This window comes from Narcine bancroftii, chromosome 9 (assembly GCF_036971445.1).
Source record: "Narcine bancroftii isolate sNarBan1 chromosome 9, sNarBan1.hap1, whole genome shotgun sequence".
NCBI lineage: Eukaryota > Metazoa > Chordata > Chondrichthyes > Torpediniformes > Narcinidae > Narcine > Narcine bancroftii.
This window is the reverse complement of record NC_091477.1, coordinates 117,524,296-117,548,281: the sequence shown is the minus strand read 5'-3', so window position 1 is coordinate 117,548,281 and position 23,986 is coordinate 117,524,296. Positions and strand designations below refer to the sequence as shown.

The following is a 23,986-nucleotide window of genomic DNA, read 5'->3' as shown; positions in this document are numbered from 1 at the left end:
AATGAACAAGGATCATCGTACCGATTCTCAAGTTAATAAACTGAATCACGGGCTCTTCTTTGCTGTTCATTTGTGAGCTGCCTTTGCAAATGTTACTCTAACACGTTCCTTTCCAGTTTTAAGCGTTACAGGTTACCTGGGGGATGGGAAAGTGGGTGGCATATTGCAGGTGTCGAGGGTGCTCGGAAGTGCACGGGAAGATCAGTTCTTTTTGCTTGTCTTTCCTCATTGCCTTTTCATCTTTTGTGGCACTTTGTTCCAAAGAAAGATTTGCATTGTGCTCAGAAGCCAAAGAATCCCCAGCCATTGGAGAGAAAATCTGCAGACACAATAGTTGAGCAAGGAAATCATGAATTTGTATAATAGAACCAGCCTACACATGAAAATACAAGTCATGTCACATTTCATTGACAATAATTAAAATCTGCCTATTGTGTTTATGACACTGGATGAGAGAACTTTTCTCAGCACAATGGGCTCCTCGTGGAGGATTGTCATTAAAAAATATACTAATTCTTGGCAAGCTCAAAGTATTTGCAAATGATCCTTGAGTGTCTTTCACAGAAGTACAAATCCAAGTTTCATCTCCTGAATGCCACTACTTAAGATGCAAACAAATCAACAATGTGTTGTTGTTCAACTTGACCAACTTCCCGCAAGCATCAGCGTATGTTCTCGATCTCAGCCCTACCGATATAAAATTTGAACTGGTATCTGGGCATCGCGAGAGAAGCCGTTACATTTTGTTCCTCCTGATTTTCATGGTACTTTTGGTAACATAGTGGTTTTCTGGACTCCAAAATAGAAGGGACCGAACCAGATCAGAGCGAGTTTTCTTTAGCGCCAATCCCATTGCTTCAATGCCACTTTCAGCTTGATTATATATAAATCTTCTTTGGCTTGGCTTCGCGGACGAAGATTTATGGAGGGGGTAAAAAGTCCACGTCAGCTGCAGGCTCGTTTGTGGCTGACCAGTCCGATGCGGGACAGGCAGACACGATTGCAGCGGTTGCAAGGGAAAATTGGTTGGTTGGGGTTGGGTGTTGGGTTTTTCCTCCTTTGCCTTTTGTCAGTGAGGTGGGCTCTGCGGTCTTCTTCAAAGGAGGCTGCTGCCCGCCAAACTGTGAGGCGCCAAGATGCACGGTTTGAGGCGTTATCAGCCCACTGGCGGTGGTCAATGTGGCAGGCACCAAGAGATTTCTTTAGGCAGTCCTTGTACCTTTTCTTTGGTGCACCTCTGTCACGGTGGCCAGTGGAGAGCTCGCCATATAATACGATCTTGGGAAGGCGATGGTCCTCCATTCTGGAGACGTGACCCATCCAGCGCATAAATACAATTGATTTAATAACATTCTCAGAATGCCACAGGGAGCTTTCAACAAGATATTTGCCTCATTTTACGATTATTATAATATTGACTCTACTATCTTTTTTTCAGTTTAAAAAAAAACAATATGCCTGAGGAACACAGCAGATTTTGTGGTGTCCATAGGAGGTAAAGATGCATAACCAACAATTTAGGCCTGGGCCCTTCGCGATTCCATCACATTAGTGGATTGTACTCATTTCTCCAGCATGTTTATGCATTGTTCTTGGATGTTGGCGTGACCTTCTGAGTTTTGCACAAGACCCCAGCATTTGCAGACCTGTTTAACTTTAAACACAGCATGTTTCGGTGAAGAAAATCCCTCAGGATGTCAAAGGGCATGAGCAAGAGTATCAAATGCCTGATATCCCCCTGGTGCAGAAAATCAAGAAATTGTTGCAAAGTTCTCAGGATCTTCTGGAAGTTTTATTGACTGATATCTTGCATTGAAAGATAATGTTCTTGCACATTAACTGGTGTGAATTGAGTGCCAGCGAGCCACTAGCCGACACCAAAAAATTGGGGTGGCCCTGAATATATGAATGGTAATAATCCAAAATCAGTGCACTGGCAGTAAAATTCTGGGAAACAGCTCCTAGGAGTTGAAAACATACACGTGACTCCTGGATTTTGTAGCATTTGCACATTTTGAAACAAATTATATTCAAGCATCCTTTATTGCCATGTAATAGTACAGAATATACTGTATAATGTTATAAGAATTTGCCAATTTGTCAAAGAGTCGCCATTAGTGTCATCCAGTGCCCTTTATAGTAGGATATAAAGAGAAGCAAAAGAGAGTCTCTTCAGAGTCACTCGGTGTCTGTGGATTCGCTCCCGCAGCTTCTGCAGCTGGCACAGACCCCTGTTCAATTCATTGGCCACATGAGCTCCAGATCCAAACCTCAGACACGATCTGGAAGCCTTCAGTGCCCGAGGCCATTCAGGAACCCTTCTTGCCCTCAGCACGCTCTCGAATCTCGGTTCAAAATCCTGGTTCCCGTGAGCCAGTCTCCAGAAGTTTGCACCCCATGCAGTTCTGCCGACCGCAAGTCGCCCGCGGCCTGTGTGGGTCACTCAGCTGCTGAGCCCCTCGCTGGTCCATCAGCGTGGCCATCGCCCTGGAGTGTCAGCTCCTCTGCTTCGTCTTCTCAACAGAGGGGTGTCCTCCACGTTCTGGACCCCTGTGCTCCCCCCAGAGTTTGCAAACCTTCATCGTCATTGCCAACCACAAGCGCTGCCATTTTGGGCACAGACCTTGGCAAATGCAGAATTTTAAAGAGAAACACCATCAGCTCCTTTAACAGCTTTTAAAAGGCTTTTTAAAGCTTTTATGGAGCCACCGGTATGAGGTCTGGGTGAATGAACCCTTTGGAGCTGTGCTATGTCTCCAAAATCAGACTATGGTCTGCAGAAGAAAATCCTGAGGTAATCCTGAGGTAATCCTGAGGTAATCAAGGCAAGTGTGAGTCCCCTGGCATCCTTCATTTGCTTCCAATTATGAACAAACTCTTGCATGTGTAAATGTTTTACAAGACACTTAAAAACCCTACATAATGAACTTGGCTCATTGTTACTTCCTTTACAAGAGGGTTTGGTTGCACAAGTGGTTGGCCAATATCAATGACTGCGTTTCTCATCAAGAGTACATTTTTAAACTTAAAGAGAACTTGTGCTGGAAATTACAGATCTCAAAACAAACCATTGATTTAGCAAATAAAACCTCAAAAACATATCTGTGAATTGACTGGGAACACTCACACCAAATATAATTAACAAGAGGATGATTTAGCAGATGGGATCAGAGTTTCAGATTGATAACTTGAGTCATGAAAGACCATGCACCCAAGATTTTTGCTCCATTTCCCCTCTGCCTGAAACACTTAGGTTATTTTGAGACTTTGAGTCATAATTTTAGAGGAGGGAATGTCTTCTTTCAGTCTAACTTGTCCATCATGATGAATTTGTCTCTCCAATGCTGACCAAGTTGTCTTCCCCTACTTCTTCTTCAGAATAAAATATAATTCACACATATCTTTCTTTTTGGAGAAAAATAATCTTTATTGATTCCTATTCAATTTATCTTTCCACAAAAATAAATTAGAGGGACTGATGCCCAGATTCAATTCATTTTCTTTTGTGTCATACTGGTCTGTTCTCTCTGGCACCTTTCACCAGCTACAACCAGTGAAAACCTTTTGCTCTGTCAACAAGGTTAAATACAAGACCCAATATCCCTACAGCAAGCTCCCCAGACAGCTGTTCAGAAGTTGAAGATACTGTACTCTGGGTGGGAGGGGTCTTCTATAATTTGTTCAAGGTTCAGATTTATTGTCAGAGTACCTACATGGCATCACACTACAACCCTGAGATTCTTTTTCCTAAAGGCCAGGCAGAATTTCAATGGATCAGTAGTGTAAAAAAAATTGTACTCAAGGAATGATGCACGTAGAAAAGAGAGAAATGTAAACAAAGAAAACAATGCAATACAGAAAATGAATGTTCGATGATAAATAATGTGCCAAGTGAGAGTCCTTAAATGAGTCCCTGATTGAGTTGGGGAGTCTTATGGCGGAGGGATGACAACTGTTCCTGAACCTAGTGGTGCGAGTCCTGTGGCACCCATTCCTCTTTCCTGTTGGCAGCAGCTTAAAAAAGGTCACATCCTGGGTGGTGTGGATCCTCAATGATTGCAAATCTCATTTTTGTTTTAAATCATTGAAGAGATTAAGTATTAGTCAAGTCATCGAGTGAAAACTGCTCTCATCTTCTTCTGGTATTATTGCCATAGGATGGGCAGTTTAATGATTTAGGACTTTATTCCCTGGAACATAGAAGAATGAGGGGAGATAGGACAGCGTTCAAAATTATGACGGGTATAGGTAGAGTAAATGCAAGCAGTCTTTTAGGCGAGATTAAAAACTAGAGGACATGGGTTAAGGGTGAAAGGGGAAAAAGTTTAAAGGTAAGATTACAGGGAACTTCTTCAATGGTGGTGGGAGTGTGGAGCAAAGATGCCAGCTGAAATGATAAATGCAAGCTCAATTTTGACATTAAAAATGTACATAGACAGGAAAGGGAAAGAGGGATATGGTCTGGATGCAGGTCAGTGGGATGAGGCAGAAAAATAGTTTGAGACAGACTGGATGGGCTGAATGCCCTGTTTCTGTTCTATGGTTCACACATCAGATTTACTTTTTCATTCTTGGCACCCTCAGAACCTTTTAAACCAATACCAGGAATTCACACAGATTGTGGTCACTACATTCATTCCCCTTCAAACTGATGGAAAGGCCAAGAAATTCTGAATGAGAGTTTTCAACCTACTGCAAACTCAGGTCCAAATTCGGATTTGAAGTCATTTGTGTCCACTTCATCAAACAGATTGCTGGGTCCTGTGTCTATATCCATGTGCTCGCCAAGCCCTTGATCCTATAAATAGAAGATTATGTTCTTGAAAACTCACAGTCAATACAAGAAAGAAAGAAACTAAAAACCATTGGAAAGCCATGGTCAGTTTAAGAAGTCAATGTGGCTTTGCAAGGAGAAGGTCCTTCCTTCCCAATCTGATGTAAAAATTTTTTTTTGAAGAGGTGGCAAAGATAGATGTGGAGGGTTGAGCAGTGGATATTTATATACATGGGTTTCAGTAAGGCGTTTGACAAAGTCACTTATGGTGGGCTGATTCAAATGGTGCAGGTCGTGGGATCCATGGTGAGTTTGCATATGAAATTGGATAGCTCCCAGAAGGCAGAGGGCAATGCTCGAAGGGTATTATTCGGAGTAGAGGACTGTGACCAGCGATATTGGATGGCTCCCAGAAGGCAGAGGACAATGCTCGAAGGATATTATTCGGAGTAGAGGACTGTAACCAGCGATATTGGATGGCTCCCAGAAGGCAGAGGGCAATGCTCGAAGGGTGTTATTCGGAGTAGAGGACTGTGACCAGCGATATTCTGCAGGAATTGGTGTGGGGACCCCTATTATTTGTGATATGCTTAAATGACAAAAATAGCTGAGTAGGCTGGTAAGTTTGCAGATGATACGAATATTAATGGAGTTGGGGATACTGTAGAGAGTTATCAGTGAATGCAACAGGGTCGAGATCAGTGGTAGGTGGGTGAAAAGAAAAATTTTGAAAACCACTGTTTTAATCGTCCCTCATTGACTCGTTATGTGCACGGTTTCATAACTCCAAAGGAAATGGGCCAATGACAATTTTTCTCAAGCAAAATATTTTAGTAACAATTGAGCAGTGATTCTCAACCTTCCCTTCCCACTCACAGACCAACTTAAGCAATCCCTGTGGTGGTGTACCAGCCTACTGCAGGGGGCATCCTCTGTACCTACAGGAGTGTAAGGGGACAGGACAACACCTGGCTGGCTGTCAATCAGTCGGCCTGAATGGATCAAGCCCCACCCGGTCGGGTGTCAATCACCCTCCGGGATATAAGCCTGCGCCGGCCTCCCGAGGCCTCACTCAGAGTTGCTGCAGCCACAGCCAGCCTGGCTTTGTGGACGTCTTTGTGGATTAAAGCCTGTTGTACAGTCTTTACCTTGTGCGTGTCTGATTCTGTCTTACAGCGCACCACAATCCCTTACTAATCACAGAGCACCGATTGCATAGGGATTACTTAAAGTGGGATGCGAGTGGAAAGAAAGAGGTTGAACCACTGGTCTACATCAATTTCAGATATTGGGTAGAGAAGTGACAAATGGAGTTTAATCCATACAAAATATTTGTACTTTGGATAGTCAAATATAAGGGAAATGTATACAATTAATAGTATTGATATACAGAGACAACAGTGGCGTTGAAGAAGCTTCCAGATACATAAACATGAAGCAGCATGGTTAACCTAGCAAATAGCACAATGCTGTAACTGCACCAATGCACCAGGGTTCGAATCCCGTGATGTCTGTGAGGAGTTTGTAAGTTCTCCTCACATCTCCGTGGGTTTTCCCCAGGGACTCCAGTTTCCTCCCACACTTCAAAATACGTATCAGTGGTGTCGGTCAATTGGGTGTAAATAATTGGGTGGTACGGGCTTGGGGGCCAAAAGGGCCTGTTTCTGTGCTGTGTATGTTTAAATTTAAATTTATTAAAATTTAAGAAATTAAATTTAATGAAGAAGGATGTCGGAAGAGCTAACACGAGAGAGCAGTAGATTTTTAATTTGATGTGGGCATTATGTTCAGCACAGACACATGGGTGAAAGGGCCTGCTCTTTTGCTGCTCAATGTTTTCCTCGCTAATCTTACCAGAGCAGGGGACAGTCTTGTTCTTCCTCGGCCCTACCATTCTCTTCATAGCTGAACTGTTCTTGGCCTCAACACCACCTTCATGCCTTTCCCATTCTCTCCAAACTATTGCTCAGCCTTAAATGTGTTCAAGAATCCAAAGATTCTTCAAAACAGAAATTCCTCAACCATCTTAAAAGTTCAATTCTCCATTCTGAAACGATGTCCCAATTTCTAGATTGCCGAAAGCAGAAGCCGTCTTCTCACCCCACAGGATCTTACACATTTCAACAAGATTACCCTCTCAGACCCATTGAGTAGAGTGGCAACCTGCTCAGCCATTCCTTGTGGAACAACCCAGCAATCAGCCAGGTGAACCCCAAAGGCCAAAGCCTCCACCCACAGAACTAATTCTGATTTTGACCTGCTGTTTCACCTTGTCCCTTTCCTATTTGTACAGGATGGTAGCTTTGGCAGAGGAAAGTCACAGGCAGGAGCACCACCTGCCACACTCCCTGAGCCCCATTCAAATTCATAAAACCTCCTGGTCCACCAAAAGTACTACAGCTTGCTACGCTCTCTGGCATCCATTGTCATGACTCAGAGACCCACAGCAAAATTCAACCTCTGCAACTTATCCTGATCATAAGCTAATGGGCCACAATGCAATGTATTACATAGGAATGCAAGATGTAGCATAATAAACCTCTTCCACACGTGATGCAGACACCAATTAGTACATTTGATCCCATTGTAAGTTTGTACTCTCCCTTCAACCTTCCAGGGTTTGTCTGTGATTGCGGAAACAGAAATAAATCGTTTTCTGTGAAGTAAAAACACAGGAATGCTGGAGGAACTCAGCAGGTCTCACAGCGCCGTAAGAGGTAAAGATACTTAACTAATGATTCAGGCCTGAGCCCTTCTTCAAGGTACAAGTGAAAAGCAGGGAGGTGTCAGCCACTACCATCAAAATATAGATCACAGATTTTGGTTCAAGGTTGCTGCCCTAGTATTCTAATTGAAACACAGATCAATTTACAGCACCAGTGCTGGTTTTAACACCAGCTCTCTTAGAAAGTCCTTGCATATTTCAAACAAATGCCCCCCAACAGATTGTTAAATCACTTTTTTTTTGTTTTATTTCCATTTCTCACATTTATGTTGACTTTTTAAAAAAAAGTTCACTATTAACAAATGTCCAAAAAAGTAGTGGGTTTTTGGGAAGGGCTGTCCCATCATGATATCATACTTCTGCACAGAAGTGAAAATGTTTTATTTTTAGAAGTTAATGCAGTTTTTTTTTATATGTGGACAGTATTTCCGCAAAACTGTAAATAATTCTATCTAGGTGCTAAGCATAATTAACTGCCAGGATTTCCAATTTGCTGATTAAAAGTTCCTGTGGTGTCAATACTGAAATATGACTAAACTTGTTATAATTATTCAAGGTGAGGATATACAAATGCACCAAAATTCTTAGTTGCCGCAGGCAAGCAGGTACACAAGGTACACCAATGGCAAGAGTAGAAATTAATTATGTGCAGACACTGTAAAAGAGGTAAATAAATAATGAAGAATTGATAACTATTCACTGCTGCGGTTACTGTTAAAAAAAAAGACCTTTCAACAGTCCAGGAATATCTTTGGTGTTCCTGGAGTCGTTTATTTTAATTTTGTTTCTAATTTAGACATCCAGCACGCTGCCCAATTTACACCCCATTAACTTAACACCCCTGGTACGTTTCGAACAGTGGGAAGAAACTGGAGCCCCCCCCTCCCCCCGAGAAATCCCACATAGACCCGGGGAGAATGTACAAACTCCTTACAGACAGAGCCAGATTCGAACCCCGGACCCAAGCACTGGTGCTGTAAAGGCATTGCGCTAACTGCTACGCCAACCATGCTGCTCCAATGGGGAGGTTCAAGAGCATGATTCAAGATTCCTTTTATTGTCATGCAATAGCTCAGAACGTGCAGTATTACACAAAATTGCACAAATTACACAAAATGAGTCGCCTGGTTCCCCTGATGAAAAGTGTGGGCCGGACAACACCTTTGGAAAACTGTTCTTTACTGAAAACAGTGAAACACGAAAGTCTGCAGATGCCGTGATTTTAGTAAAAACACACAAATGCTGGAGGAGCTCAGCAGGTCTCGCTGTTTCCAAATGAGATAAAGGTATCTTCTTCTTTGGCTTGGCTTCGCGGACGAAGATTTATGGAGGGGGTAAAAAAGTCCACGTCAGCTGCAGGCTCGTTTGTGGCTGACCAGTCCGATGCGGGACAGGCAGACACGATTGCAGCGGTTGCAAGGGAAAATTGGTTGGTTGGGGTTGGGTGTTGGGTTTTTCCTCCTTTGCCTTTTGTCAGTGAGGTGGGCTCTGCGGTCTTCTTCAAAGGAGGCTGCTGCCCGCCAAACTGTGAGGCGCCAAGATGCACGGTTTGAGGTGTTATCAGCCCACTGGCGGTGGTCAATGTGGCAGGCACCAAGAGATTTCTTTAGGCAGTCCTTGTACCTTTTCTTTGGTGCACCTCTGTCACGGTGGCCAGTGGAGAGCTCGCCATATAATACGATCTTGGGAAGGCGATGGTCCTCCATTCTGGAGACGTGACCCATCCAGCGCAGCTGGATCTTCAGCAGCGTGGACTCGATGCTGTCGACCTCTGCCATCTCGAGTACCTCGACGTTAGGGGTGTGAGCGCTCCAATGGATGTTGAGGATGGAGCGGAGACAACGCTGGTGGAAGCGTTCTAGGAGCCGTAGGTGGTGCCGGTAGAGGACCCATGATTCGGAGCCGAACAGGAGTGTGGGTATGACAACGGCTCTGTATACGCTTATCTTTGTGAGGTTTTTCAGTTGGTTGTTTTTCCAGACTCTTTTGTGTAGTCTTCCAAAGGCGCTATTTGCCTTGGCGAGTCTGTTGTCTATCTCATTGTCGATCCTTGCATCTGATGAAATGGTGCAGCCGAGATAGGTAAACTGGTTGACCGTTTTGAGTTTTGTGTGCCCGATGGAGATGTGGGGGGGCTGGTAGTCATGGTGGGGAGCTGGCTGATGGAGGACCTCAGTTTTCTTCAGGCTGACTTCCAGGCCAAACATTTTGGCAGTTTCCGCAAAGCAGGACGTCAAGCGCTGAAGAGCTGGCTCTGAATGGGCAACCCGCCTCACGGACCCGTCCCCTGAAACCCTCTGGGATCAGTTGAAGGCTACCATACTGCAATCCACTGAAGAGGTACTGGGCTTCTCCTCCAGGAAAAACAAGGACTGGTTTGACGAAAACAGCCAGGAAATCCAGGAGCTGCTGGCAAAGAAGCGAGCTGCCCACCAGGCTCACCTTACAAAGCCGTCCTGTCCAGAGAAGAAACAAGCCTTCCGTCGCGCATGCAGCCATCTTCAGCGCAAACTCCGGGAGATCCAAAATGAGTGGTGGACTAGCCTCGCCAAACGAACACAGCTCAGCGCGGACATTGGCGACTTCAGGGGTTTCTACGAGGCTCTAAAGGCTGTGTACGGCCCCTCACCCCAAGTCCAAAGCCCGCTGCGCAGCTCAGACGGCAAAGTCCTCCTCAGCGACAAGATCTCCATCCTCAACCGATGGTCAGAACACTTCCAATCTCTTTTCAGTACCAACCGCTCAGTCCAAGATTCCGCCCTGCTCCAGCTCCCTCAACAGCCCCTAAGGCTAGAGCTGGATGAGGTTCCCACCCTGGATGAGACATATAAGGCAATCGAACAACTGAAAAGTGGCAAAGCAGCAGGTATGGATGGAATCCCCCCAGAAGTCTGGAAGGCTGGCGGCAAAACTCTGCATGCCAAACTGCATGAGTTTTTCAAGCTTTGTTGGGACCAAGGTAAACTGCCTCAGGATCTTCGTGATGCCACCATCATCACCCTGTACAAAAACAAAGGCGAGAAATCAGACTGCTCAAACTACAGGGGAATCACGTTGCTCTCCATTGCAGGCAAAATCTTCGCTAGGATTCTACTAAATAGAATAATACCTAGTGTCGCTGAGAATATTCTCCCAGAATCACAGTGCGGCTTTCGCGCAAACAGAGGAACCACTGACATGGTCTTTGCCCTCAGACAGCTCCAAGAAAAGTGCAGAGAACAAAACAAAGGACTCTACATCACCTTTGTTGACCTCACCAAAGCCTTCGACACCGTGAGCAGGAAAGGGCTTTGGCAAATACTAGAGCGCATCGGATGTCCCCCAAAGTTCCTCAACATGATTATCCAACTGCACGAAAACCAACAAGGTCGGGTCAGATACAGCAATGAGCTCTCTGAACCCTTCTCCATTAACAATGGCGTGAAGCAAGGCTGTGTTCTCGCACCAACCCTCTTTTCAATCTTCTTCAGCATGATGCTGAACCAAGCCATGAAAGACCCCAACAATGAAGACGCTGTTTACATCCGGTACCGCACGGATGGCAGTCTCTTCAATCTGAGGCGCCTGCAAGCTCATACCAAGACACAAGAGAAACTTGTCCGTGAACTACTCTTTGCAGATGATGCCGCTTTAGTTGCCCATTCAGATAAAGGTATAGAACCAACGTTTCAGGCCTAAACTTTTCTTCGTGTTTTAATGAGTGAAAAGCAGGCAGGCACCTGAATTAAAAGGCCGGAGTAAAAGGAAAGAACAGGGGAAGGAGCACAAGTCAACAGGCAAAAGTTGATTGGTCTGTGTTTCACTTCCTGCCTTTTCTTTTAATTCAGGCACCTCCCTGCTTTTCACTTGTACCTTGAAGAAGGGCTCAGGCCTGAATCATTAGTTAAGTATCTTTACCTCTTACGGCGCTGTGAGACCTGTTGAGTTCCTCCAGCATTCCTGTGTTTTTACTTCACAGAAAACAATTTATTTCTGTTTCCGCAAATGGTGCACGCATTTGTAAATTGTGCATGAAGAAGCAGGGAAATGCCTGTCAATTCCCTGAAGGGAAGCGAATGTAAATTTTGCAAAGAGAAACTTTTCCCCGAGACTTGCAACAAGTCTTTAATTGAGTAATTGAACATTTACTGCTTGAATATTTCATTAGGGAATAACTATCAGGAGAATATCCTATTGCTCGACAAATACTTTGTCATCATTTAAAACCTCACTGATCAGAAGTCATTACGATTGTACATCATATTTTTCTCTCTAATTGAAACTGTGATTACTTATTTATTTAAATTTATCCTGTGGTCATTTAATTTAATTTTTTTGTTAATAGATCTTAAAATGCATTAACTCAAGTGTACATTTCCTACAGCGTCAGAAACCTAAGTAGCTGAAGCAAGGAATAATTTCAGTGCATCTGTACTTATGTATAAGACCATAAGAGCAGAAATAGGCTATTCAGCCCATCGAGTCTGCCCCGTCATTTAATCATGAACAGATCCATGTTCCCACTCAGCCCCACTCCCCTGCCCTTCTCCCCATAACCTTTGATGCCCTGGTTAATCAACAACTTATCAATCTCTTCCTTAAGTACACTCAATGATTTAGTCTCCACAGCCATCTGTGGCAACAAATTCCACAGATTTACCACCCTCTGATGAAAGAAACTCCTCCACATTTCTGTTCTAATTGGACACCCTCCAATCCTGAAGTTGAGCCCTCTTGTCGTCTCCCATCATGGGAAACAACTTTCTACCCTTTCTCCTTTCAAAATGTTTCAATGAGATTCTCACCCCCCCCTTCATTCTCCTAAATTCCAACAGTTACAAACCAAAATCTGTCAAACGCTCCTCATACAACCCTTTCGTTCCTGCAATCATCCTTGTGAAGCTCCTGTGAGCCTCACCAACATCAGCACGTCCTTTCTTAAAAGAGGAGCCAAAACTCCTCACAATACCCTGTGAAGCCTCACCAGTATATTTATATGAAACTAAACTCACTTCGTCATGAGAGATCGAAAACTGCAAGTCAATGTAAGAAAGTGCAATAAATTCATTTCACTATGGTCCCATTTCCATAATTTCTATTGACATAGCAGTGAGCTATTTGACGCAGTGGATCGAAGCCACCAACCTGTTTCCACATTCCCCTCAGATTCCCCCATTCACATACACACAACAGCAACCAACACTGGTTAACTTGCCTGCCAATTCTCACACCTTTGTGCTGTGGGAGGCAATCAGAGATCTGGAGAAAAGCCGCTGGACAGAGATAAAGTGCAAACTCCACACCAGTGGAAGCTGAGGTCAGATTTGAACTCAGGTAAGCAGCAGTTCTCCTGGTGTCCCACCGTGCTGGCAATATTTCTGCCTTTTGCCAATTCTGGCATGTCAGTTTACCATAGAAAGTTGTGTATTCAGCCTTTATCACATCGCAAAGTACTTCCCAGCCTTACTGCAAACCAAAGGCAATTTTGTGTAATATTACACCAGTTTTATTACATGACAATAAATGAATCTTGAGATGTGCAAAAGGAAGGTTGGAATCCCACACCAGAGACTAAAGTGCTGTGGGATTGTAGCAAGCCTCATTTTTTGGGTTGGGAAATTAATGCAAGTTCCTGACAAACCTCTCAATAAAACCTCTTGCACAGGCAGTCCAAGAGCAAAGGAGGAAGATCCAACATGCTGGTTCACATTCACCTCAAAATCGAGGTTGCTACAGTATTTGCTCAATGATATGTTCATGTGAAAAACATCCTGCCAAGTCCACAGAGCATGAACATGCAAATCTTTCTCCTTATCTCAGGCAAACTAAGACATCAATAAATACGCTCCAAGATCCTAAAATATAATTTTATCCATCCACATCACAGAAAAGCAATATTTAGATCATCAATCTAATGCAGCTCTTGTTTCATGTGAGAGCCTTACCAACATCTCTTCACCTAATCAGCAAATCTTTTATCCTTTTCTCCCTCACATTCTTAAATGTTAAATTCATAAACACAGCAGGCCCTTCCGGCCCATGAGCCCAAGGCGCCAAAATACCCCAATTAACCTACACCCCCATGTGTTTTGAAAGGTGGGAGGAAACCAGAGAAAATTCACAGACATGGGGAAGCTCCTTATAGTCAGAGCTGGATTCGAACCTAGCCCACGGGTGCTGTCGTCTCTGCTTCTCTTCTTAGCAGCAGGATCCACATTCTCATCCATTTCTGGTGAAAAGGTTTTGTTTGCATTGGACTTACTGGCACAATCTTATATTTATAAACTCTGATTTTAGGCCTCCCAAAGAGAAATGCTTTCTCTGCATTCATTTTTTGAGAATCTTATAAACCTCTCAGTTCATCTCTTTTCTATATTTCACCCTACTCATCCACCAACATCCTTCACCACACCCAAGATTCCCCTTTCCTATTGAAAAGGCCTTAGGTTACTCTTTTCTTATTTATCAACCAATTCTACACTTTGGATCTTCTCACTTGCCCCTCATTACACGCAACACCAAAAAGTTTAAAAGACAGACAAATGAACAGGCAGGGGTCAGGGGAATGTGGATCACATGAAAGCGCATGGGACCAGCTTAATTTGGCACTAACATTGTGCTGTAATGCTCTCCCTTCTATGTTGAACATCCCCATTCCAGAACCGTGTGATATTGATAAAAGGATAAATATCAACAAGGGATGGTAAATTAACAGACCACCCTAAACGAGTGTGTCGGTGAGCGGTGGAATATGAGGGGCGTTGGTGACAAAATGTGGAGAATACAAAACACGATCAGTCAGGCGGCACGGTTAGTGCGGTGGTTAATGCAATGCTATACCAGTGCCAGCGACCCGGGTTCAAATCTGGCACTGTCTATAAGGAGTTTATACGTTCTCCCTGTGTCTGAGTGGATTTTCTCCGGGTGCTCCAGTTTCCTCCCACATTCAAAAATGTACAGGGGTTATAAGTTAATTGGGCAGCACTGGCTTGTGGGTCAGAAGGGCCTGTTACCATGCTGTATGTCTAAATTAAAATTTAAAAAGCACAAGTGCTTAATGAACGTGCTCCATACGGCCTGTTTCTCTGTGCTGTATCTCTCCAGGACAGACTAAATTGAACAAAAGGAGGTGACAAATTAGGAGAAGGGATTTTCTTGTAAATGAAAGAATGTCACTGTCCTTCCCAACACCCCACTCACCTCCAGCTTGCCACCCAGGTGACTGCCATCATGCTCCTTTGTGTCACGTTCCTCTGAATTGGCTGCTGTGGGAGATCGTGGTCTCGATGCGGCAGTGACGGACGTGAGGTCTCCACGGGATATGAGTGTGCACATGTACGCATCATGTGAGAAGACATCGTGGCGGATTAATTCACAGAACAGCAGCACTAGATTTACAAATTCTGCCTTTTCGTTTTCATTATTGAGGTCAGCTAGTACACACGCACAAAAAAAAACATCGAGAGTCAGAGTTGTTCGGATAATACTTAAGAGCACATCTTCAACAACGTATAAAACTTAAGATTTAAATTTAATGCTGTGCTGCAAATTGAGTCATAAATAATTTGAAACCTCTTTTCATTTTGTCGGCTGCCCTTTTGGAACTCTGCCACCTAACAGGTTGACCCCAATAAGGTTGAAGACTTTTACAAGTCATGTCAAGTTCATTGTCATCTGATTGGACAATTGCAACCCAATGAAACAGGTCCTCTGTGCGAAAGGGGTAGACATACAACCAGACATAATACACATAAAGATAAGCAATACATATGCAGGAAAAGTCTTCGCACATATAAATAAATAGCTTCATGAATATGAGAGTCTTGGATGGTTAGTGTGAGCAGCTCCTTTGATCATTCAGCATTCTCATGCATTCTTGTAAGTGAAGTAGTGGGAGTCCACAACCACTAGGTATCAATAAGGTATAGGCAGCGAGTCCAAAAGAAAGGGGAAATACATGTCAGGTACAGAGAGCTGAAAATCAGGAGTATACTAAGTAGAGTGGTGCTTAAAATAAATTTGGAGGACAAAGAGGGGACAGAAGATATAATTGGTGGACAAGATTAAAGAGAATCCCAAAGTATTTTATAGTATATTAAGGGTGTGACAGAATATGTTGTGCTTTATATTGTATATAGCTATGATTTTGGGAGATAAATTGGGGCTGGTTTTTTTAGTGTAGGTCACATACAAACACTTCAAAACAGATCTCATTTAAAATACTGGAGCTCTGCTCAAGCCAGATAGGCCGGCTCTGAATACCTTTGTAAAAGCTTTGGGAAGTGCCCAAGGGACTTCACGAAGGTGAATGCAATTTCTGAATTTCATTTTCCCAGTGGAAAGAAAGCAGCAAGAAGGTTTTTAGGAAAGGCAGGATATTTTAGGAAATTTTGTAGAAATCTTGCTGCGGTTGCCCTTCCTTTAACCAATCTTTTGAAGGGGAGAAATTTGTGTGGACTAAGGTTTGTCAGACAGCTTTGAAAAATTTAAAGGAGATAATATGCCATTACCCTGTTTTAAAATCTCCTGATTTTGACAGACCATTTTCTTTAGCAGTGGATGCCAGTGAGGGAGCAGCAGGTGCAGTTTTATTGCAAAAACACAATGAAATTGATCATCTTTGTGAAGATGCCCAAGGGACTTCACTAATGGATTGTTTTGAAAAGCAACAGATGAAAGAATTTGGAGGATTAGGTTCTAAGCCGCAGTCGGTCTGAGTGAAGGTTGCTGTTCCAAGAGGATCATGTGGTTTTGCAAGCAGAGAGAGTCAAACAGAGAGAGAGAGAGAGAGAGAATTCAGTTCAGCAGCAGCTGGGACTGGAACAGGACAAGCTGGCAAGCTTGAGGAAACCCCCATTTTGAAGATGGGGTTGTGAGTTCTTAGTTCAAATCCCTTGTGGTCCATACAAGAGGAGAGGACTGGCTGCCTAATGTTTCACTTGAAATAAGGAAAACAAAAAGGAATTCTGTGGTGACCTGAAAGAAAGTTATCATCTGGAAAACCACGATGGGGCAAGTTTCTTCGGAAAGACACTGACGTGACTGATTAGAAGGAGTCAGTTTGCATCCAGCAAACAACAAATCTCTCTCTGAAAACCAACAAGAACCTTCCTGAGCTGAAATTCATAAATGTTAAATTCTGAACACAGTATAAAAATTGCCTGATACCGGTGAACTTGGAGGAGTGAGAAGTGAGATTCGACTGTGAATCAAAGAACATTTCTGAACTTACACATACATTACATACACGTGCACTTAGAATTAGAAGGGGGTTAAGTTAGGTTTGTTAAGTTAATAGTAATAAGTTAAAGTTTGATTCTCTTTTCGTGTTTAAAGATAATTAAAAGCAACTTTTGTTGAAGTAACCATTTGACTTGGTGAATATCTATTGCTGCTGGGTTTTGGGGTCCTCTGGACTCATAACAAGGGTAAAAGTGTAACAGTGAAGAGCTAATTAGGGACCAAAATGGCAACCTGTGCACGGATCCCAAGAATATAGCCAAGGTTTTAAATGAATACTTCCCATTCCTGTATTCTCCACAGAGAAGTACATTGGAATTGGAGGAATCAAGGCAGGGTATTAGATTGTCATAATAAAAAGGAGGTACAAGGGATCTACAATGGTTTAAAAATGTTTAAATACCCAGGATGTCCCTGGTTGAGACGTATCCCTGGCTACAATTGGAGAAAAGAAGGGTTTGCTTGGGCTCAGAGATATTTTAAATCATTGTTGAACACATGAAGGGTCAGATAACTGGCGGGTAGTACCAAGAAGATTCAAGAAGGGCAGCAGGGATAAACCAGATAATTACAGGCCTGTGGGACTCACCTCTGTGACAGGGAAGTTGCAAAATAAAATTCTGAGGAACAAGACTAAACTTGAATGTTCAGGCATTAATTAAAGATAGTCAGACTTCAGATTTATCATCAGATAACACATCAACCCTGAGATCCCTTTTTCCTGCGGCCACATAATTCTGCTAAATTTTTAATTTAAAAAATATCATTTCATCTGTGCCACCCAATTACACTGAAATCAACCTCGAATCGCATACATTTTGGAGGATGGGAGGAAACCAGAGCACCTAGGGAAAACCCATGAAGACACTGGAGAACAAACGTACTCCTTACAGATAGCTGTGGTTTTGAACTTGGGTTGCTACATGACTGCATCGTGCTAACCACTACACTAACCTTGCTGTTGTGGAGGATGGGGGATGGAATCCTATCTGATCAATATGATTGAATTTTTTTTTTTGCAGGGGTAACAAGATGCTTTGACAAGGGCTCTGCAAGTAATGTTCTTTAAATGGACTTTACAAAGTCCTTTGACATGATCCTACAATAAAAGTGTTAGAACCCATGGCAACCAGGCAATTAGGATGCAAAACTGCCTTGGTAGCAAACGGCAGTGGGTGATTAGAGAAACAAACCAGCGGTGTACTGCAGGGATCAGGACTTGGACCCCTGCTACATTAACAATCTGGATCAGAATATGAGAGGCACGATTCGTAAGCCCACAGCTGAAATAAAAATGAGTGTGTTCTTGATAAGGAGGAGGAAGCCCATGTGAAAACAGTGTGAAGTGATGCACTTTGGGAGGACTAATAACGGTAGAACATCCACAATGAATGTTTGGGGCTTGGGTACTTTGAACAGAAAAACCTCAGTGAAACATAACAAAGATTTCTGAAGGCGGAAAGGGTGGTGGGGATGTGGAATGAGCTTCCGACAGACGTGGTCGAGGCGGGATCATTGGTTACATTTAAGGAAAGACCGGATAGTTACATGGAGAGGAGAGGACTGGAGGGGTATGGACCGGGTGCTGGTCAGTGGGACTAGGAGGGTGGGGATTTGTTACGGCATGGACTAGTAGGGCCGAACTGGCCTGTTCTGTGCTGTAAGTGGTTATATGGTTATATGGAAACGCAGGTAGATTAGAAAATGTCTTCATTTGAAGGAGCGCAGAATCTAAGAGCTAGAAAGTTCTGGTGTGAAAACCTGGGTTTGGCCACACCATGATATTGTGTGTAAAGGTGTAAAGATGTGATTCCATTGCAGGGGATACATAGGAGGTTTACCTGGGTATTGCCTGGAATGTTTTAGTTATCAGGACTGACAAGGTTGATTTCCCTTGGAACAGAGATTGAGGTAGGGCCTAGCAAGACTTAAATTAACTGAAGTTTCATGCATAGGGTAGATTGTAGGAAACTTTATTCCCTATTGCCCAGTCATCTAAAATTGGAGAGCATAAAGTAAAAGAAGTTTTAAAATGTTCAAAGGAAAAAGTTTTCAATCAGAGGTTAGTTGAAACCTGGATTGCAAACCCAAGTAGATGGTGGAGGCACTGATTCTCACGTTTGAGAAGTATTGAGATGAACACTTAAAGGTTGCAGACCAGATCCATGGGATTGGCGTAGATATGTACCTGATGGTTTTCATGGGCATGGTGAGCTGAATGACCTGTTTCTGTGACTCTACAACTTTATAAGCATGAACTACAGATTCTACCAATCTAAAACAAAAAGAATATTCGGGAAATGTTCAGCCAATCCAACTTCCTCCCCATCACCTTAAAATCATCTCCACGAGTTTGTGTCACTTTTACCCTGGGGATAAGAGACTGACTGTCTACCTTATCAATACCTCTCATGGTTTTATAAACTTCTATCAAGTCATCCTCAAGTGTCCTGCACTCTGGAAAAGACAACCCAATTTTGCCCAACCTTTCCACAGAACTCATGCCCTCTAAACCAGCCAACATCCTGGTAAACCTCTTCTGTACCCTTTCCAAAGCCTCCAGGTCCTCCCAGTAATGGGGTGACCAGAATCATAGACAGTCATCCAAGTGTGGCTTCCAAGTATGACTGCAACGTGACTTCAATATTAAATTGGAGATTGGCAGATTTCTAGTCATGGCAAAGGGATGAGAGGATATTGGACATAAATGATTCTATCGATTGTCACCTTTCCTGGGAATGTGCATTATTGTGGGGGGGGGGGGGGGGGGTGGGGGTGACGTGACCTCTCTGTCTGAAACATCACCTGCCAATCAAGGTTGGATTCTGCCCACCCATTGATGCCAACCTAGTGATTACCTGGGCTGGACCCTTCAGCTGACTGTACTATATGTCCACCACATGAATTAGCTCTCTCTTTTGATCTTAAGCGTGAGACGAACCCTGCTCCAGGTTGCAAATGTAGACAACACTTCAGGAGCAAATGGTAAGGTGTGCACTATACAGGGATCGGGTGGGATAGATAGGATTGGAGCTGTGCCCATGTTAGACAAGGAACAGCGAGCAGGTAGCATACAGTGACCCTTGGTTGTTATAAGTCTGTACACAGCTGCTAGGGTCAGTAATGTTAAGTCTGATGTGACTTGGTTGTACTGTGCTTGTATGACTGTACACAGTTTCTAGTACCGGTCGTGTTAAGTTCGATGTGACTGATTATACTGTGCTTCGTGCATGAGAGTAGTTATGTGTGTTATGCCTGTTGCGATTCTCTTATGTGTGTTTTAATAAGGACACTTCCTGTGATCAGCCAATGTGGACCAGTTGGGCTGAAAGGCCTCTTTCCCTGCTGTCGAACTCCATGACTGATATTTCTAGACTGTGTTGTGCGTGATCCTGGCTGGCTAAAGTCAATGTATTTCTACACATCATTCTAAAATGTTGATGTTACCGCCCATCTCTTTTTAACTCAGATACCTGGTGCGGAATTTGCTTTCATTCTTGAACAAATGAGACCACAGCATTCTAAATCAGAAGAAAGCTTGAGTGTATTTCAAGATTTCACAACCTGCCAATGTGCCTGAAACCAATTACGTCGAGGACTTGCAAGTAGTAGGATTTGCTTCATGGTTATCGCAACACCATCACATCACCAGCGACCTGGGTTTCAATCCTGCACTGTTCTTTCTCCCTCTATCTGTGTGGGTTTTCTCCGGGTGCTCCAGTTTCCTCCCTCCCTTCAAAATGTACCGGGTTGTGCGGGAGAGGTTGTATGTATTTGGGTGGCATGGGCTCATAGGCTAGAAGGGACTGTTACCATGCTGTATGTCTTAAAAAAAACACACACACATCAAGAAAGTGAAGATCACCTGATGATTTATTTTCCAGCTGAATTCCTAACCTTGGGTATCAGCTGCCAATTGATCAAGAAGAGCAAGCCCCTAAAATCCCAGGGAGCTCTGCCATCCTTCCACTTCCTTTAACCAAAATGGGTAATATAGCAAATGTGAGAAGAGAAACCATGGCAGCAAATGTGTTCTTCCATTTAATCCATTTTCCAAGAGTTTCTGTCAATCACTTGCCAGAGAACTACAGTGAGATATATCTGCAAGGAAGAAGAATTGAACCAGAACAAATCTCCTGAACAGCTAAGTCTTAGAACCACATAGAGAAGCTGGGAGGGACTCAGTGTGCCAGGCAGCATCTCCAGGGAGAAATAGTCAACCTTTCAGGTTGGAACTCTTTATCGAGGTTCTGATATTGGTTTGACAAATTGATATGGGAGACAATGTTGGTAATGAAGGTCCCACAGGGGTTCAACAAGAGATAAAAGCCGAAAATTAATACTTACTTAATACAGGAGCTTGGGTATCAAGGAACCTAAGCAGAATGTTCTGAAAAACAGGAAGGCTTGATCCAGTAAGTGACACAGAAGAAATTGACTCCTTTTCATCCAAGACTTCAGATTCCCCACATCGCTGAAAAGGTGAGACATGAATAAGTGAATCAGAACATCTCAATTTAGTCTAACCAACACGTCGGCTTCACTGAACAACTCATTGAGATGGGACAAAATTCAAGATGTTCCCACTTTGAGCATTTGTAGTCAATGGGTCACAGAAGGAGCAGACAAGCAAATAAGTAAGCTCTGTGGGTGGGAAGCAGGAGCCGCATGGAAGCGGCCATTCAGCCCAACTTGGTGCCTGCCGCCTAACCAGTCCCATACTGGAAGCGAACTGATCCCATGTCCAGGACTGGCCACAAGAATCCCACACATCAGCCAAAATCGTGATTCATATATCATGCATTTTGCACCATCACTTCTATTCAGTGTGCATGATCAGGAGAAGGGAAGACATCAGTCTGACCTGATCTGCCTCAAAAACCAGAATGTTGAATTACCAGAGGAAACGCAAGTTGATTACAACAGACACCACTGTATATTTGGTTCCAGTTAAATTTTTTTAATCTCCAGATAGAATAATAAATGCAGCCCCATCATCACAAGATTTAGAACTTACAGCGTCAACTGAATAAAATTCTTTCACCAGTTTAAGTTGCAAATGTAAGAGGCATCTATTGAATTTAAGTTTCCTGACATTTTCTGCTGGTATCGGGATCTCAGGTTTGGCATTTGTGTGTGTTTACTCACCTCTGCTTCAATTTCAGCCTGCTTCTTCTCCAGGAGTTTTGCCACCGTCATAGCTCTGTGTTTCCCACATCGCTTGCAGCTGACAGCCCACTCACATAACAATGTCACGACGGCTTCATCATTAGGTGCTATTTGCTGTGGGACCGAGTTGCAAAGAGATAGTGAGAATTAATTCACACCAAGCGGCCCGTTTGTTGTCCTGCATCTTCCGAAGGAGAAAGGGAGGGAAGGGTGGAGGGAGAGGGAAATGGAGGGAGGGAAGGGATTTGAGGAAGAGGTGGGTGAGGCGAGGGGAAGAGAGTGGTGAGGGGGTGTGGGGTGGGAGAGAGGATAGGGAGGGGAGAGAAGGGGTGGGGGGGAGGGGGTGGGGAGGGGGGTGGGGAGGGGGGAGGGGAGGGGGAGGGGAGGGGGAGGGGAGGGGGAGAGGAGGGGGAGAGGGGTGGTTAGAGGGGTGGTTAGAGGGGTGGGGAGAGGGGTGGGGAGAGGGGTGGGGAGAGGGGTGGGGAGAGGGGTGGGGAGAGGGGTGGGGAGAGGGGTGGGGAGAGGGGTGGGGAGATGGGGAGAGGGGTGGGAGAGGGGTGGGAGAGGGGTGGGAGAGGGGTGGGGAGAGGGGTGGGGAGAGGGGTGGGGAGAGGGGTGGGGAGAGGGGTGGGGAGAGGGGTGGGGAGAGGGGTGGGGAGAGGGGTGGGGAGAGGGGTGGGGAGAGGGGTGGGGAGAGGGGTGGGGAGAGGGGTGGGGAGAGGGGTGGGGAGAGGGGTGGGGAGAGGGGTGGGGAGAGGGGTGGGGAGAGGGGTGGGGAGAGGGGTGGGGAGAGGGGTGGGGAGAGGGGTGGGGAGAGGGGTGGGGAGAGGGGTGGGGAGAGGGGTGGGGAGAGCGGTGGGGAGAGCGGTGGGGAGAGCGGTGGGGAGAGCGGTGGGGAGAGCGGTGGGGAGAGCGGTGGGGAGAGGGGAGAAACAGCTCATTCATATTGATTGGGAGTTACAAGACAAATAGCTACTTAATTTCCAATCCTTCAACCTCCACCATCTTGGAAAAGGGAAAATACCACCACTTGCAAGTTTCCCTTTGAAATCACAAACATTCTCAACTTGGACAGATCATTTCCCTTCATCGCTGCTGGGAGAAAAATACCAGAATTCCACACTCAACTGCATCATGGGAGGACCTGTGCCAGAATGTTCACAGTATTTCTAGAGCTGACATTATTCAGCGGCATGTCATTAATGCAGATCGACTAACAGTGTCTCTGTTGCCATTAATAAATAATAATTTATCTCCAGGAATACTTGTACTGCAATGGGCTAATCAGTTCTTCTCAGAGTGTAACAGCTCATGATATCACCATCACCGAAGAACAGCAATTGGTGGCTATAGGACTTGTATCCAGACACACAAGTTCAATAGTAAAACACAAAACTCTGTAGATACCATGGTTAACACAATGCTGGAGAAACTCAGCTGGTCAAACAGTGTACTTTATATAAAGATACAGTATATACAAATACCAAAAATATAGCAAAAGGGCCCTCACCAACCAGACAGTATTAACATCGACTTCTCTCATTTCTGCCAGCCTACTCTCCATTCTCCCTCTCTTCCCTTTCCCTTTGTCTCCTTTCCCCCAGCATTCCACCTCCTTCCCGCACCATGCACAGAGCCATCCCCTGCCCCCTGTTTGCTGGTGTGCCCTCCTTCCCTTATCCACTTATTACCTCCTACCTTTGGGACAGTGCTCCTACCATTTTGTCAGGCGCCTGCCTACACTCTGTGAAGGGCTCAAACCCGAAGTATTGGCTATGAATCTTTTTCTGCTGAGTTTCCCCAGCTTTGTGTTTTTACTTCTCAAGTTGCAATAGCCCATGGTCGAACCACAGCAAAATCAGTATGGTGGCTACGGGACTTGTATCCAGACGTACAAGTTAAATCCATCAAGGAACACAAATTCAAATGATTACATGTCTGGAATATATTGGTGAATGAAGAAGGTCCTTCATGGAAGGAAATCTGCCAACGTTAACCAGTCTAGTCTATTTGCAACTACAGACCCACCAATGCTATCGATTCTTAAATTCCCAAGCAACTCGGGTGCAACAACTAATGTTGGCATGAATTAAAAATCT

General features: G+C 44.3%; 1 protein-coding gene across 4 annotated transcripts in view; it reads right to left on the bottom strand.

Moving 5' to 3' along the window:
- LOC138742700 (mediator of RNA polymerase II transcription subunit 12-like protein) overlaps window positions 1-23,986 on the bottom strand; it is a 404,210-nt gene that overhangs the window by 264,586 nt on the left and 115,638 nt on the right. For all 4 annotated transcript variants that reach the window (XM_069897449.1, XM_069897451.1, XM_069897452.1 and 1 more), the window contains 5 exons: window positions 21,867-22,001; window positions 21,066-21,192; window positions 14,679-14,911; window positions 4,694-4,798; window positions 137-319 (listed from right to left, as the gene is read on the bottom strand). In XM_069897449.1, the coding sequence (XP_069753550.1) occupies window positions 137-319; window positions 4,694-4,798; window positions 14,679-14,911; window positions 21,066-21,192; window positions 21,867-22,001 (783 nt within the window). The remainder of the gene's footprint in view (window positions 1-136; window positions 320-4,693; window positions 4,799-14,678; window positions 14,912-21,065; window positions 21,193-21,866; window positions 22,002-23,986) is intronic.